Source organism: Urocitellus parryii, chromosome 8, assembly GCF_045843805.1.
Source record: "Urocitellus parryii isolate mUroPar1 chromosome 8, mUroPar1.hap1, whole genome shotgun sequence".
Lineage (NCBI taxonomy): Eukaryota > Metazoa > Chordata > Mammalia > Rodentia > Sciuridae > Urocitellus > Urocitellus parryii.
Window position 1 is genome coordinate 114960768 of NC_135538.1, and position 13136 is coordinate 114973903.

Here is a 13136-nt window from a genome sequence, read left to right on the forward strand (position 1 = left end):
TGGGTGGTGGTGGTGGTCACATATTACTGGCCCACAGGGAATGTAAATGAATGAATTTCAGAAAAAGCACTCTACACTGTTCCCCTCATTAGGAAGAGGATGCCTCCTGTTACTGAGCAGGAGGTTGCAGGGAGTGGGGGATGGCTCAATTGTACCCAGAGTTACTTGGGAAGGTAGGCAGGCACTGCTTCTAATAAGACATCATTAAACCACCTGCTTTTTATTAAATGCTATTGATAATTTATTCAAATTAGAAAACAAAGACAGAGGGTCATAACATACCTGAGCCTAAGAGAGCTGTGCTGAGCACAGAGGTGGCCCAGGTCCCCTCCAGCACTCTGTGTCTATCATTGACCCCACTGAGCATTGCCACTGACTACTTAGGCCTGTCAGAAAGTTTCCATTTCTGCAGCCTCAGAGGTGATGAGGAGCAAGCCCAGGGCCAGCAGCCCTGGCAAACAGTTCATTCAGCCCCCTCCCTTCACTCCAGAGCTCTCCCTCCTGACTGGGAGGTCAGGATGGCCTCTGCAGCCTGGAACAAGGAGGCAGTTGGTCAGTCTGGATCGGCGGGGATCAGTCTGAGGCAAGGAGTCAGGGAGAGGTGCTCAGGGCAAAATCTCCTTCAGGAAACTGGTGTCGGAGCTCCAGGAGGTGATCCCTTGCTGGATGGTCAGTGGCCCAGATGTTTCAAGGAAGCCTGTAGGGACTTCCTCAGGAAGGTGGTGTTGGACTCTAGGACCATGGCCAGGTCCAGCTTCTGGGCCTCAGTGATCTGGGGAGGAGGAAGAATCATGTCAAGACTCTAGCGACTGGTCCTTCCCCTCGCCTCTCTACCCCAGGGGCCCTGTTTAGGAAGGAGAGAGGAAGCCAGGACAAAGGACCAGAGGAGGAAGAGCAGGAGGCTCCTGAGCGACCACACCTTTTTATTTCACCATGGTTAGCCAGCCTTACTAATAAGTTAAATTAACAGCATTAGGCAAATATTGGGGGCTTACATGTGGCAGACCTGCACACATTCCTCCGTAGTCCTCACAGCCCTCCCTTTTACAGATGAGGAAACAGGTTCAAGACTCCACTGTGCCTGCCACCTTCCTTTGAGACCACGCATTCATTCTCTTTTCTGACCTGCTGGTGCAAGTCCTGACAGCTCCCAGGCCCTGCATCTTCCCTCTCCAATCCCCACTCCTCAAGAAAACCAGGGGCTTCTTTATAATGCAAATGTGACCAAATAACTCTCCCTTAGAAGACTCCTGAAGCCTCACATGGGACATGCCTCTTCCATGAGCTACAGAGGGTCTGGAAACCCCCTGAAATTGTGCAGCAGAGACAGGCTCATATTTTCACTTTTCTGGGAGGATCTATAGCAAATTTCATGAAATTAACAAATAGGTCTGTGATCTCCAAGAAAAAGGTAAAATGCCAACAGCCAAGAACTAAAGCCCAGTCCCTGACTTACTGCGCCCCCTATAAAGTGCTGCCAGTCCTGGCAATGTTACCTTGCGTAAATGACTTTAATCTTTCTGAGTCTTCATTTCCTCATCTATAAAATGGAGCTCAGGCACCATAGCATGTGCCTGTAGCTAGATTTGCCACTTGTGTTGATAAATCATAGTAACCACAATGCAGTCCCTCCCCTTGAGATGACCCTGTCCTCCAATCTCAGGCTAGTGAACAGGAAAGACATGATAGTTAACTGTAATATCTGGCTCAAAGAGGTGTTAGCTGGATGAATAAACCCCTAAGCAGTCCCATTTCTCAGTTCTGGACTTGAACTTGTGTTTCCCTGGCAAGTGTTTTATTCCTTCGAAATCTGTATACCCTCATGGCAGACCCAGAGCAGCCTGGCCAGTAGGACCAGCCCCTGCGGCCCTATCAACACTCACATGAGCCTGGTACTTGGTCATCACTGTCAGCACGAGCTTGGCATAGGCCAGGGAGGTGGTGGCTGTCAGCCCCTCTTTACAGAGCTTCTCCATCAAGACACTGAACTTCTCTGGGGTCATCTCTACCTGCACACATTGAGAGATGGAGCAAATCACAAGAAAGGCCTGCGCTCTTCACTCATCCTCTCCTGGACTCAATTCCTAACTCCACTATTTCCTCACGAGGTGACCCTGGGCAAGTAGCTTAACCAAATGCTATAGTTTGGGTCTGGAATGTCCCTTAAAGGCCCACGTGCTGAAGGCTTGGTCCCCAGGGTGGCACTACTAGAAGGTGGTGGAGCCTTTAGGAGGTGGATCCTAGCAAAAGGAAGCTCTGTCACTTGTGGTGGGCCATAGAAAGGAACACTGGGACCCCTGCCCCTCCTCTCTGTCTCTTTCTGTTTTCTGGTCACCGTGATGTGAGCAACCTCCTCTGCCACATGCTCCTGCAGCCAAGATCTATTGCCTCACTATATACTCAAAAGCAACTGGGCCAACTATGGACTGAAGCTTCAGAAACCATGAGCCAAAATAAACCTTTCCTCCTTGTAAGCTGCTTATCTCAGACATTTTGTCACAGTAATGGAGAACTAAGCTTCAGTTTCCACATCTGTAACATGGGGCTCAAAATATCTAACTCTGAAGATTGTGAGAAAGATAAATGAAATAATGCACACAGGATCTGAGACAGATCTCAGAAAATGGTAGCCATTGTTGCAAAACACCAAGGTGAAACCAAGGATACACAGTCTGCCTTGTTGCTGAAGATATAAAGGAGTGAAAGATCCCAAGGGACAATGCAGCGATTCATAATAATTTAATCAATACTATGCATCAGGAACGGTTCTGAGCACTTTATACCAATTACCCCATTGAAACTTTATTCCAGTCTCATAACTCTCCTTTCTTGGGTCTGGGGTTGTGGCTCACCTAGGGCATGTGAGGCCCTGGGTTCGATCCTCAGCACCAAATAAATAAATAAATAACTCTCCTTTCTTAAAAGAGGAAACTGAAGCATAAAGAAATGTCAGCTTTCCAGGCACAGTGACATATGCCTGTAATACCAGTGACTTAGGAGGTTGAGGCAGGAGGATTGCAAGTTTGAAGCCAACCTCAGCAACTTAGTGAGGCCCTTTGCAACTTAATGAGACCCTGCCTCAAAAATAAAAAAGGCTGGGGATTTGGCTCAGTGGTTAAGTACTCCTAAGTTAAATCCCCAGTACCAGAAATAAGAAAGAAATAAAGAAAATTTATGAACATTAGAATCTATTACCTATTCAAAACTTAAGTTTACACATACATATCAAAAAATCCTGGGGCTGGGGTTGTGGCTCAGATATAGAGTTCTCGCCTGGCACGTGCAAGGTGCTGGGTTCGATCCTCAGCACCACATAAAAATAAATAAATACATTAAAAAAATATTTAAAAAAAATCCTGTCCTAGAGCCCCAAGCTTACTAGAGGTAGAGCTAGATGGACCACATGGTCAGCTCTGCTCCCAACCTTGCGAGCTGCAGGGCTCTCCCCGTCATGGGGCACCATGCTGTTGGGTGATCGTCCTGCTTGCCTCTCATCACTGAAAAGACCCAGAAACCCAGGATCCCTCCATCCCCCACAGCACTGCAGCATTTCTCTGCCCACTTGCCTCCAAGGCAGCCTGCTCACCTGCCGCTCCAAGAGTGACTGCAACACCAGGAAAGTCTCCTCCCTCCAGGACAGCTCTAAGATCTGCCTGCGGAGAAGTGGCCCTGGTGAGAAAGGCCCAACTGCCCATCAAACCTGGGTTTTTACTGCTCTTGTTATTTTGGCAGGGCAAGGTTCTGGGGCCAGCCAAGATCCCTGCCAACAGAGTAGTCAGAGCCCTGTGACATGGGCAACAGCCCCAGTAGCCTCTGCTGCAGAGCCCGTACATGCACAAGGAAGGTCACAACCCAAGACCCCCAGGAGTTGACGGTGAAGGATACGGTAGTGTGATGGTGAGAGGAGTTATGGTTTGCATCTGAGGTGTCCTCCAAAGCTCCGGTTAATGCAGGAGGAAAATGATTGGATTACCAGAGTTGTGACCTAATCAATCCATCCTAATTTGAATGGACGAAGTGGGTAGTAACTCTAGGCAGGTGGGGTGTGCCTTTGGGGTTATTGGTCTGTGGCGCCTCCATCTCTCTCACGCTCTGCTTCCCAGTAGCCATAAGCTGAGCAGCTCTTCTCTCTTTTTTTTTTTTTTTAAAGAGAGAGTGAGAGAGGAGAGAGGGAGAGAGAGAGAGAGAGAGAGAGAGAGAGAGAGAGAGAGAGAGAATTTTTAATATTTATTTATTTTTTAGTTCTCGGCGGACACAACATCTTTGTTGGTATGTGGTGCTGAGGATCGAACCCGGGCCGCACGCATGCCAGGCGAGCACGCTACCGCTTGAGCCACATCCCCAGCCCCTGAGCAGCTCTTCTCCATCATGATGCTCTGCTTCACCTTGGAAACTGAGCAAGGGAGTCGGCTGAGCATGGAGTAAACCTCTGAAACCATGAGCCAAAAAAACTTTTTCCTCCTCCAAGTTGGACTTGTTGAGTATTTTGGCCACAGCAACAAAAATCTGATTAATATAATATAGTTTCCTACTAAAAAATAACCAGGAGTCAAGAGTGCATTTTTTTTTTTTTAAAGAGAGAGGGAGAGAGAGAGAGAGGATTTTTTTTAAAGTCTTTTTTTTTTTTTAAAGAGAGAATGAGAGAGGAGAGAGAGGGGGAGAGAGAGGGAGAGAGAGAGAGAGAGAGACAGAGAGAGAGAGAGAGAATTTTTTAATATTTATTTTTTTTTTAGTTTTCGGTGGACACAACATCTTTGTTTGTATGTGGTGCTGAGGATCGAACCCGGGCCACACACATGCCAGACGAGCGTGCTACCGCTTGAGCCACATCCCCAGCCCCAGGATTTTTTTTTTTTTTTAATATTTATTTTTTAGTATTTGGCGGACACAACATCTTTGTCTGTATGTGGTGCTGAGGATCGAACCTGGGCCACACACATGCCAGGCGACCGCGCTACCGCTTGAACCACATCCCCAGCTCTCAAGAGTGCATTTTGAGAACCAAAGGTGAAGGAAACTCAAAGAGGAGGAAGGTGACGCTGTGGGATGACACAATAGGCCTCCTGGAGCAGGTGGCCTTCCCTGCAAAGCTCCACCCACGCCATGGCCACTCCAGCTGCGCTTCCTGTTCCACTGTGTGGCCCTCCCCTCATTTCAAAATGTAGCACGTCACAGTGGAGACTTGTGGCTTCCTGAGCGGGCAGGCTTGGTTCATCCCACTTGTTGGCTGGGCGACCTTTTAGCCAAATGCCTTAACCTCTCTAAGCATTTTTTCCAGCTCTCAGGTGGCAGCACTCCTGCCTCACAGGACTGAATGAAGTATATGAGACTCTAAAGCACAGAGAAAATGCCCAGTGAGTGGCAGCTGCTATTATTTTTGAGGCAGTCCTCTCCTAATTAGCATTTTATATTTCACATCCGTGTCCAATGAGGTCCGTCTTATTCATTATTTCATGTCTGTATCAATTTTAATACCTCAATTTAACACTATTTTAATATCAATTTTGAGCACTTATTAGATGCCAAATACTGTGCTGAATTCATTACATGCATCATCACATTTGATATCTAGAAAAGTCCTATGAAATGAATATCACCCTCATTTTTCATATGTGAGGAAATGAAAGATCCTAGAGATGGAGTAACGAGTTTGAGTTCATGTATCTAAATAAAAATGATATTGACTGCAGAGCCATGCTCTTAACCACCGCACCATGTTCCAGCTAGGCCATGAAGCACTCCAGAGCAGGGACCTGCCTCTTATCTGCATTCTCAGGGCACTTGGCATGGAGCTAGCCCCACACCCCACAGAGGCCACTGTGGGGAGAAGAACAGCAACCCTGGGCTCGGGAAGTGCATGGGAAAGTGAATGGAATGGCAATGTGCACGGGCCCATTGGTGGAAGGCATGAGGCAGGTTCAAGCTGGAGTGACAGGGGCACCAGCTACACCACATCCTGTCTTTGAGGACCAGGGTCTGGTGCCCAGCAGGCTGCCACCTGGAACAGGCCTGGCCTGGGGGAAAGATGGGAGTGGAGGCAACATGGAGTCCTGCACACTTACCCCAGCATTAGGCCCTGTGTGTCCGGCTCCAGGGACTCGTCCTTCATTAGGCCACACAGTAACTCTGTTTGAGCTGGACCTGGGCCAGGGAGAGCAAAGGGGAGGAGGTGGGCCTGGGGGGAACAGGATGCCTGTCACCGCCAGGGAAGCAACAGGTGTTTTGACCCACTGAACACTAAACTCCTACCAGCAAAGGGTGCTGGGCACAGAGGGCAGAGGTACCAGGTCTGGGGCTGGTTCTAGAATTACCTATGCCTGGGGCCTGGAGAAGGGGAACAAGGAGGGCGCTGCAGACGGGGTAGGTGTACTTGGCACAGAATGAAGTCAGGGCCGTCCTGAGCAGCCGGGAAGCAGAGGAAGTCAGGGAGAGGATCTGCAGCCAACAGGGAGGAAACAGTAACTCATTTCTCTTCCTTCAGTAAATGTTTATCTGAGATATATTTCAGATAGTGATACATGTTGTACAGGGAAAAATTACAAGATCTTTTATCTAGGGCTCAGGGGACCTATTCAGTGGAAAGACACATAGCTTCCCTCCCCAACCCCCAAATCCCCTCAATCAGCTTCTGAAAGAATTCTGAGGCCCTAGAAGGAAGTTAGATGTCAGGAGACCCACACCCAGCCTATTGAGCAGGGCCCCAAGCTGCCCAGCAAGACCAGGCGCCTGCATGGCCAGGAACACCCTCTCCCGTGCAATCCTCTTCCAAGGGCTCAGACATTCTCCCCATTGTCCTGGGGGCTACCAGTGAACCTACCCGTTCAAGAAAGAGGCTCCTGGTCAGCACAGTGGCACTGCTGAAGCTGAGATCTGGGGACAGGGCCAGCAGCCAGGTGCAGAGCTGCAGGAGGCCTGCTGCTGAGAGCTGGGGGAGCTGCAGCTGGTCACACAGCAGCTCCATCTGCCCAAGGACAAGGGACACACGGGAATGCTCAGTCTAACTCTGCTAGGCTGACACAAGCCAAGTGGGCAATCAAAGAGGCAGAGCAAGGAAGCTCCAGGACAAATTAAGGGTGGGCGAACTGGCCTATGGGAAGGAATCGAGGGCTCAGAAAAGCACTCAGGGTGACTCTACCCAAGAGACAGAAGAGGGCAAGATTCCCGTAGGAGGTAAGGAAACAAAAGTTAAAGAGGAAAAAGGTAGGGGGAGTGGCCATAAACTCAGGGACAAACAGTCTTTCTGGCCTCACCTGGCTGGAACTACACTCATGGAAAAGTTGCAGCTCACTTGGTGGGGCAGCCTCCAACCGCTCCATTCCCTGGGGAGGTAAATCCCGTCAGGGCTGGCAGAGCCCTTGATGACAATTCACTGAGGCCACCCCTTCAATTGGTGATGGCCTGTCTATTCTCGGGCCAAGACGAGCCTCAGCAGTGACCGTCCTCAGACCTTCCCTCCAACCCTACCCCCCACCAGCCTGATCCTCAATGGGCTGGGGCTTCCCAGGGCATGGCTGAGGTCTGGGCAGAGGTGGAAGAAGGGCTACGGTGAGTAGGGTAGGGTCAATCACCTCCCTGAAGGTCTTCAGCAGCTGCTGCAGCCTGGGCACCTGGTCCTGCAGAGGAGAGTTCAGTCACTACCCAGCTCAGCTCCCTGCCCCTGGTCAGCGGGGCACTGTAGTGTATGCCCATAATCCCAGCAACTCAAGAGGCTGAGGCAGGATTGCAAGTCTGAGGTCAGCCTGAGCAATTCAGTGAGACCATCAGTAACTTAGCAAGACTCTGTTCTCAAAACAAAAAATAAAAAAGGACTGGGAATGTAACTCAGTGGTAAAGCAGCACTGGGGTCAATCACTGGTACTGGCGTCGGCGGGGGGGCGGGGGGGGGAGCCTGTTAAGTGGGAGCTAGTGGACAAAGATGAGTCAAGAGAGCTAAGAACATGAAGCCTCTATCTTGCAAAGTTCTAAGAATCCAAACCAGATAAGGTCCATGTAAAATCCAGTTGTCCAGACTTATTTTCTCTCCATCCAACACTAATGAAGTAAACCCGGTCCTGGCTGGTAGGGCAGGTATGATTCCCCTTAACCCCTAGGACGGGTGACAGGGTGGCCCCAGAGTCTCTTGCCTTGCCTGGCACCCTTTAACAACTCCATGTTACAGATGGTTAGAAGTGTTTCCCACCTCTATAACTCCCTCCTTAACCCTCTCCATAAGGCTGGGCAGGGGGGACTCCTTCCTCGCAGGCCTCCATCCCCCTGCTCCATGGATCCCAGTTGTGAAACAGCGTCCCAACCAGCATGGATAAACCCTGCCTCCCCACCACAGTACCTGGACAGCTTTGGGCAACTTCATGCTTGTAGCAAGACCCTTGGCTTCCTCCAGACTTAGGCCAGCCTCACTGGTCTCAGCTCCCACATCCAGCTGGTTCTTAGTAGTTGATGTGGCTCCTCCATCACCCAGGGATTCCAATGACTCGTGTTCAAGACTCTCATCCTTGTGATCTTCTTCCCCCTCCCAATCCCGGGATCTTTTGGGGGCCCTCTCCCCCTCAGGACTGGCAGGCTCTTCCTCTGGCTCCTTTCTGCGTTTCCCACGATGCTGTGAGTTCCTATCCTCCTCCTCCTCCTGTTCCCCTTCAGGGTCTGCAGCCTGGGGCAATTTCAACCTCCTGCCCCCCTGGCCCAGCTGCCTACACAGGCCTTGGAGCCGTCTCTGGCACCCTTCGGACAATGGAGAGGCTCCCTCAAGAGACACTCCAATCCCCAGATCCCTTTGTAGCAGTGTTCCCAGGGATCGGAGCCAGGCATCGGGAGCAGAGACTGAGTCCTGTTGGGCAATATGCAGCAGAGAGTGGAGCCTGCTTTCAGGCAGTGACGGCCGAACAGCCATCAGCAGGGACATCAGGTTCCTCCGGCATAATGTGGGCAATCGCAGCAACAGTGGTTTCCTGGGTAGCAGAGGGAGAGCAAGCAGTCAGAGTGTCTTGCTGGAGGCAGATTAGGGCAGGCTGGGGGCACAATAGCAGAGGACAGATGGGAGACAGACAGCAGCACCTGCAAGAGTTGGTGTGGATGGAGAGAGGACAGCATGAGTCATTGGCAAGTGTTCACTGAGCATCTACTATACACCAGGCCCTGCTCTTAACCTCTTGGATATCTCCTATTTCAACTAAGAAATTAATGTTGGAACTTATTCTGTAAGATTTATGCTTCTGGGCTGGGGTTGTAGCTCAGTAGTAGAGTGCTTGCCTAGCATGTGTGAGGTACTGGGTTTGATTCTCAGCACCGAATATAAATAAGTAAAATAAAGGTCCATTGACAACTAAAACAATAACAACAAAAAAAGATTCATGCTGCTTCTTGTTGCTGCTGTTGTTCTGTGGTGCTGGGGATGGAACCCAGGGCCTCATGCATGCCAGGCAAGTGCTCTATCACTGAGCCACATACCCAGCCCCAGGTTTGTTTTGTATAACAAAGAAAAAAGTCTATTTCCATATTTTAGGTCAAAACAATACTCCAAAACAACACTCCAGGATGCTGTGTAAGCTGTCCTGAAGCCCCACCTGGCAATCCCCTGGAACGGTCAGGGTTACTCATCCCACTATCTCCCTTGTTCCTGCCACAAAACTGTGAATTACTGAAAACCAAAGGCAGAGTCTCCTTCCTCTGGGAACCAGTATTGCCTAGGTGAACATTGATTGAATGAATTAACTCTCTGAGAATCAGGGTGCAGAGATAGGCAAGGGCTGCTTCCAACAGAGAAGGCTTCACAGAGGAAGTGAGACTTCAAACAGAAGGAACCATCAGATAATAAACTTCATTACAACTTTAGTTTCCAAACAGTATTCACAGAGGCAATGGGGGAGAGCAGGGTGGGAGCCTTTTCTTTTGGAACCCTGGTGTAAGGGCAGAAGGAAAACTTCCTGCAAGCATCAGCATTCTCTGATTTAAACACTATCCTCCCATGCCCTAAAGGCCCATAATGCAATGCGGCGGTCTGTAATTTTGCAGAGGCACAAATCCAGACCCTGTGTGACTTGAGGCTTGATGTGGCAAACAAGTCATGGCTGCATCTAGCCTACCCCCTATCATGCCTGAGCTGCTCCCTCTGTGAGACTTTGCAGGGCTTTATGTCATATCATACAGAGGTTCTTGGCATGAGAGGAAGGAGGGAAAAAAAGTAAACTTTCACTTCTTTGTGGAAGATTCAATGTGGCAAGGCATAATGGCACATGCCTGTAATCCCAGCAGCTTGAGAGGCTGAGGCAGGAAGATCACAAGTTCAAGGCCACCTTCAGCAACTTAGCAAAACCTTGCATCAAAAAATAAAAAGGGCTGGAGATATGGGTCAGTGGTGAAGAGCCCCCGGATTGAATCCCTGGTGCCAAAAAAAGGGAAAGAGAGAACTACAGAAAAAACGAAAGAGAGTGAGCGAGAGAGAGAGAGAGAGAGAGAGAGAGAGAGAGAGAGAGAAAAGATGATTAACTTATGCCAGGATTATTCTTGGGAGTAGAGAGATATGGAAGACCCTACTCCAAGGGTCTGTGGTGCCAAGGGATCCATGGCATCTTGTTTAGTGCCATGAGCCCCTTCTCTGAATGAGGGTTAAATACTTTAAACAAAATACCTAGGATTACAAAGGAAATTAAGTGTATTGAAATACAGTTCTATCCATGGGCCCTAGGTTAAGCCTCTTGCCCTCCCTTACTGTATCCATTAAAAAGGCAGAGAACTGGACAAACATTAGTATACTTTTCAATTTAGGGATTCAGACAAGTTATCCTAACCCATCTCTTCCATGAAATTCAGCACATCTGTAATCCCAACAACTGCAGAGGCTGAGGCAGGAGGATTCCAAGTCCTAGGCCAGACTCAGCAACTAAATGAGACCTTGTTTCAAATTAAAAAAAATAAAAACCAAGAAGGGTTAGGGATATAGCTCAGAGGTAGAGCACCACTGGGTCCAATCTCTAGTATTACAAAAGAAAAAAAAAGTTCAAAAAGTATGGGAAGGCTATATAGAACTTCTACCTACTTATCTAAAACACAAAAAATTACACAGTACAAAAATTTAACATATAGTTTGCTCTCCGTATACCAGTTTCCAGGCCAACTTTGGGGAACCTGGCCCAAGAAGGGAGGAAGACCTGTACCACTGGAGCTGAAGATGGGTTGGCACCTCACTCTGCATTTTCCATGTGTTTGAGTTAACTATGCTAGGGGCTGGGGATGTGGCTCAAGCGGTAGCGCACTCGCCTAGCGTGCGTGCGGCCCGGGTTCGATCCTCACCACCACATACAAAAAAAAAAAAAAAAACGAAGATGTTGTGTCCGCCGAGAACTAAGAAAAATAAATAAATGTTAAAATTCTCTCTCTCTCTCTGCCCCCCCCCTCTCTTTTTTTTAAAAAAAAGTTAACTATGCTACTTAAGTGCAGTTAAGATCTGTATTATCTTTTTTTAACATGAATCTTCACACAATGGACAGGTGGCTTAAAAGGATAGGATGCCTGCAAAGAAACTAAAGACCAAGAATGAGGCCAGTAAAGGAAGCACAATCAAATAAGAAAACGGCCATGCAACACTAGAAACTCCTAGTAGGAATTCCTTGTCAGCCATGAAAAGAGGGTATGAAAAAGTCCAAAATCATTCAAAAAACTGGAAATTATCAAGAACACCAAAATATAGATTTGTAGTTACTATTCTCAAAGAAAATGTTCTTTCTTGCCTGAAAGTGTATATCACTTTGAAAAAAACGAGTAGAAAGCCACCAAAATTAGCAGATGTTTATTCCATCACTTATCACATCTGTTTTAAATAACTATTTCTGCCTGTAATCCCAGCTACTCGGAGGCTGAGGCAGTAGGATCACAAGTTCGAGGCCTGCCCTGGCAACTTAATGAGACCCTGTCTCAAACAACATAAACAAATAAAAAAAGAAAGAAAGAAGAACTGAGAATGTAGCTCAGGGGCTAAACGCTGGTGAATTCAATCCCCAGTAGATACATTTTTTAAAAAAAAACTCTATTTCGGTTTATTTTATAAGATACATATAGTGAAGGTGTACATTCTATTCTTCTTAGAAATGAAAGTATACAATCAAAATCTATTTAACTCTACTTATACTCATTTATATACGCCCAACAGAAGGGGTGTCTTAGTATCCACAGTGTCCAGCACTGCCCGGCACACAGTAGGTGCCCAGTGAGGAGTGCCACTCCTCCCAGGCTGCGCGGTAGCGCGCCCCTCGCGGTGGGCAGTGATTTAACCTCTGAGCTCAGTCCCCTCCTCAGTAACAGAGAGGAAGCGACTGTCGGACCTCTGGTGACTGCGGCGGGGCAGTAAGCCGAGGACTTACAGCTCCAGGCGGGCGTCGGGTCCCCAAAGGACTGGCTCCTCTTGGCACAGAGCCTCCAGGAAGCGGCCCCAGTCGAAGGGCTCCCCACCGCGGCGACCCAGCGTCCGCAGCACCCCGAGGCCGCGCCGCGCCCCCTCCGGCCCGGCCTGCAGTGCCTGCAGCAGGAGGCGGGCGGGTGCTTCCAAGGACGCCCAAGGTGCGGATCCTTCATCCCCAGTCCCCAGGGTCGCCATCCCGGGCGCAGGTGCCGCGCCACTCTACTCCCCCGCCCTAATTAAGGCCTCAGTTTCGAGGCTGGCCCAGACGTGACAGCGCCTCCTCCAGCGCGGGACGCTACACAGACGGCGTCTCAAACCCGAGCTGTTCCCGCGCTGAGTAGCGGGAGACGAGGCGGGGCCAGGGTGGGAGGCGGGGCGCGAGTGCAGACAGGAAGAGGCGGGTCCAAATTGCCAGGCCGGAGAGTAGGTGTGGCGCCAATGACGGGGCGTGTCCGCGGGCGGAGCGCGATCTCAATGGGGCGGGGCTTAGTGGAGGGGCGGATCCTCCGGGGCTGACCCTAAGCATCTTCCACAGTCACCCGCAGAAGCGGTGGGGCAGAATAAAGGCCCGAGGGCTGGGGCTGTAGTTCAGGGTTAGACTCCCCAGTACCGCAAAAAGGAAAAGGGAAATTTATGGTATTTACCCTGCCATTTAATTTCAACCAAGTCAAATGCTGCCCCGTTTGGTGTTTCAGTCATCTACAATTATTTTGTGAATCTTTCAAAGACCAAGTAGCAGTCTTGC

The 13136-nt window shown here is 49.3% G+C and overlaps 1 protein-coding gene across 5 annotated transcripts; it reads right to left on the reverse strand.

Annotated features, from left to right (window-relative positions):
• Positions 1-324: 324 nt before the first annotated feature.
• On the reverse strand, positions 325-12723 carry Fance (FA complementation group E). 5 transcript variants are annotated; one of them, XM_026383632.2, is made up of 10 exons: positions 12354-12723; positions 8327-8945; positions 7569-7613; positions 7251-7319; positions 6818-6961; positions 6312-6435; positions 6063-6141; positions 3587-3653; positions 1884-2009; positions 325-772 (listed from the first exon to the last, which is right to left on the reverse strand). In XM_026383632.2, the coding sequence occupies exons 1-10, from the start codon at positions 12584-12586 to the stop codon at positions 671-673; spliced, it is 1608 nt and encodes a 535-aa protein (XP_026239417.2). In that variant the 5' UTR covers positions 12587-12723; the 3' UTR covers positions 325-670. The 5 variants fall into 5 exon arrangements, with proteins under 5 accessions (XP_026239417.2, XP_026239420.2, XP_026239418.2 ...); XM_026383635.2 differs by having other exon boundaries at positions 8327-9051; positions 12354-12440; XM_026383633.2 differs by lacking the exon at positions 7251-7319.
• Positions 12724-13136: the final 413 nt, after the last annotated feature.

Excerpts from the sequence above, each read along its gene's own strand:
- Fance (XM_026383632.2), bottom strand. The coding sequence starts at position 12,586 with ATGGCGACCCTGGGGACTGGGGATGAAGGATCCGCACCTTGGGCGTCC. Across the intron at positions 6,962-7,250 it reads ATGAGTGTAGTTCCAGCCAG|ATGGAGCTGCTGTGTGACCA; the intron begins GTGAGGCCAGAA and ends GTCCTTGGGCAG. Across the intron at positions 6,436-6,817 it reads GGAGCCTCTTTCTTGAACGG|ATCCTCTCCCTGACTTCCTC; the intron begins GTAGGTTCACTG and ends TGTTGGCTGCAG.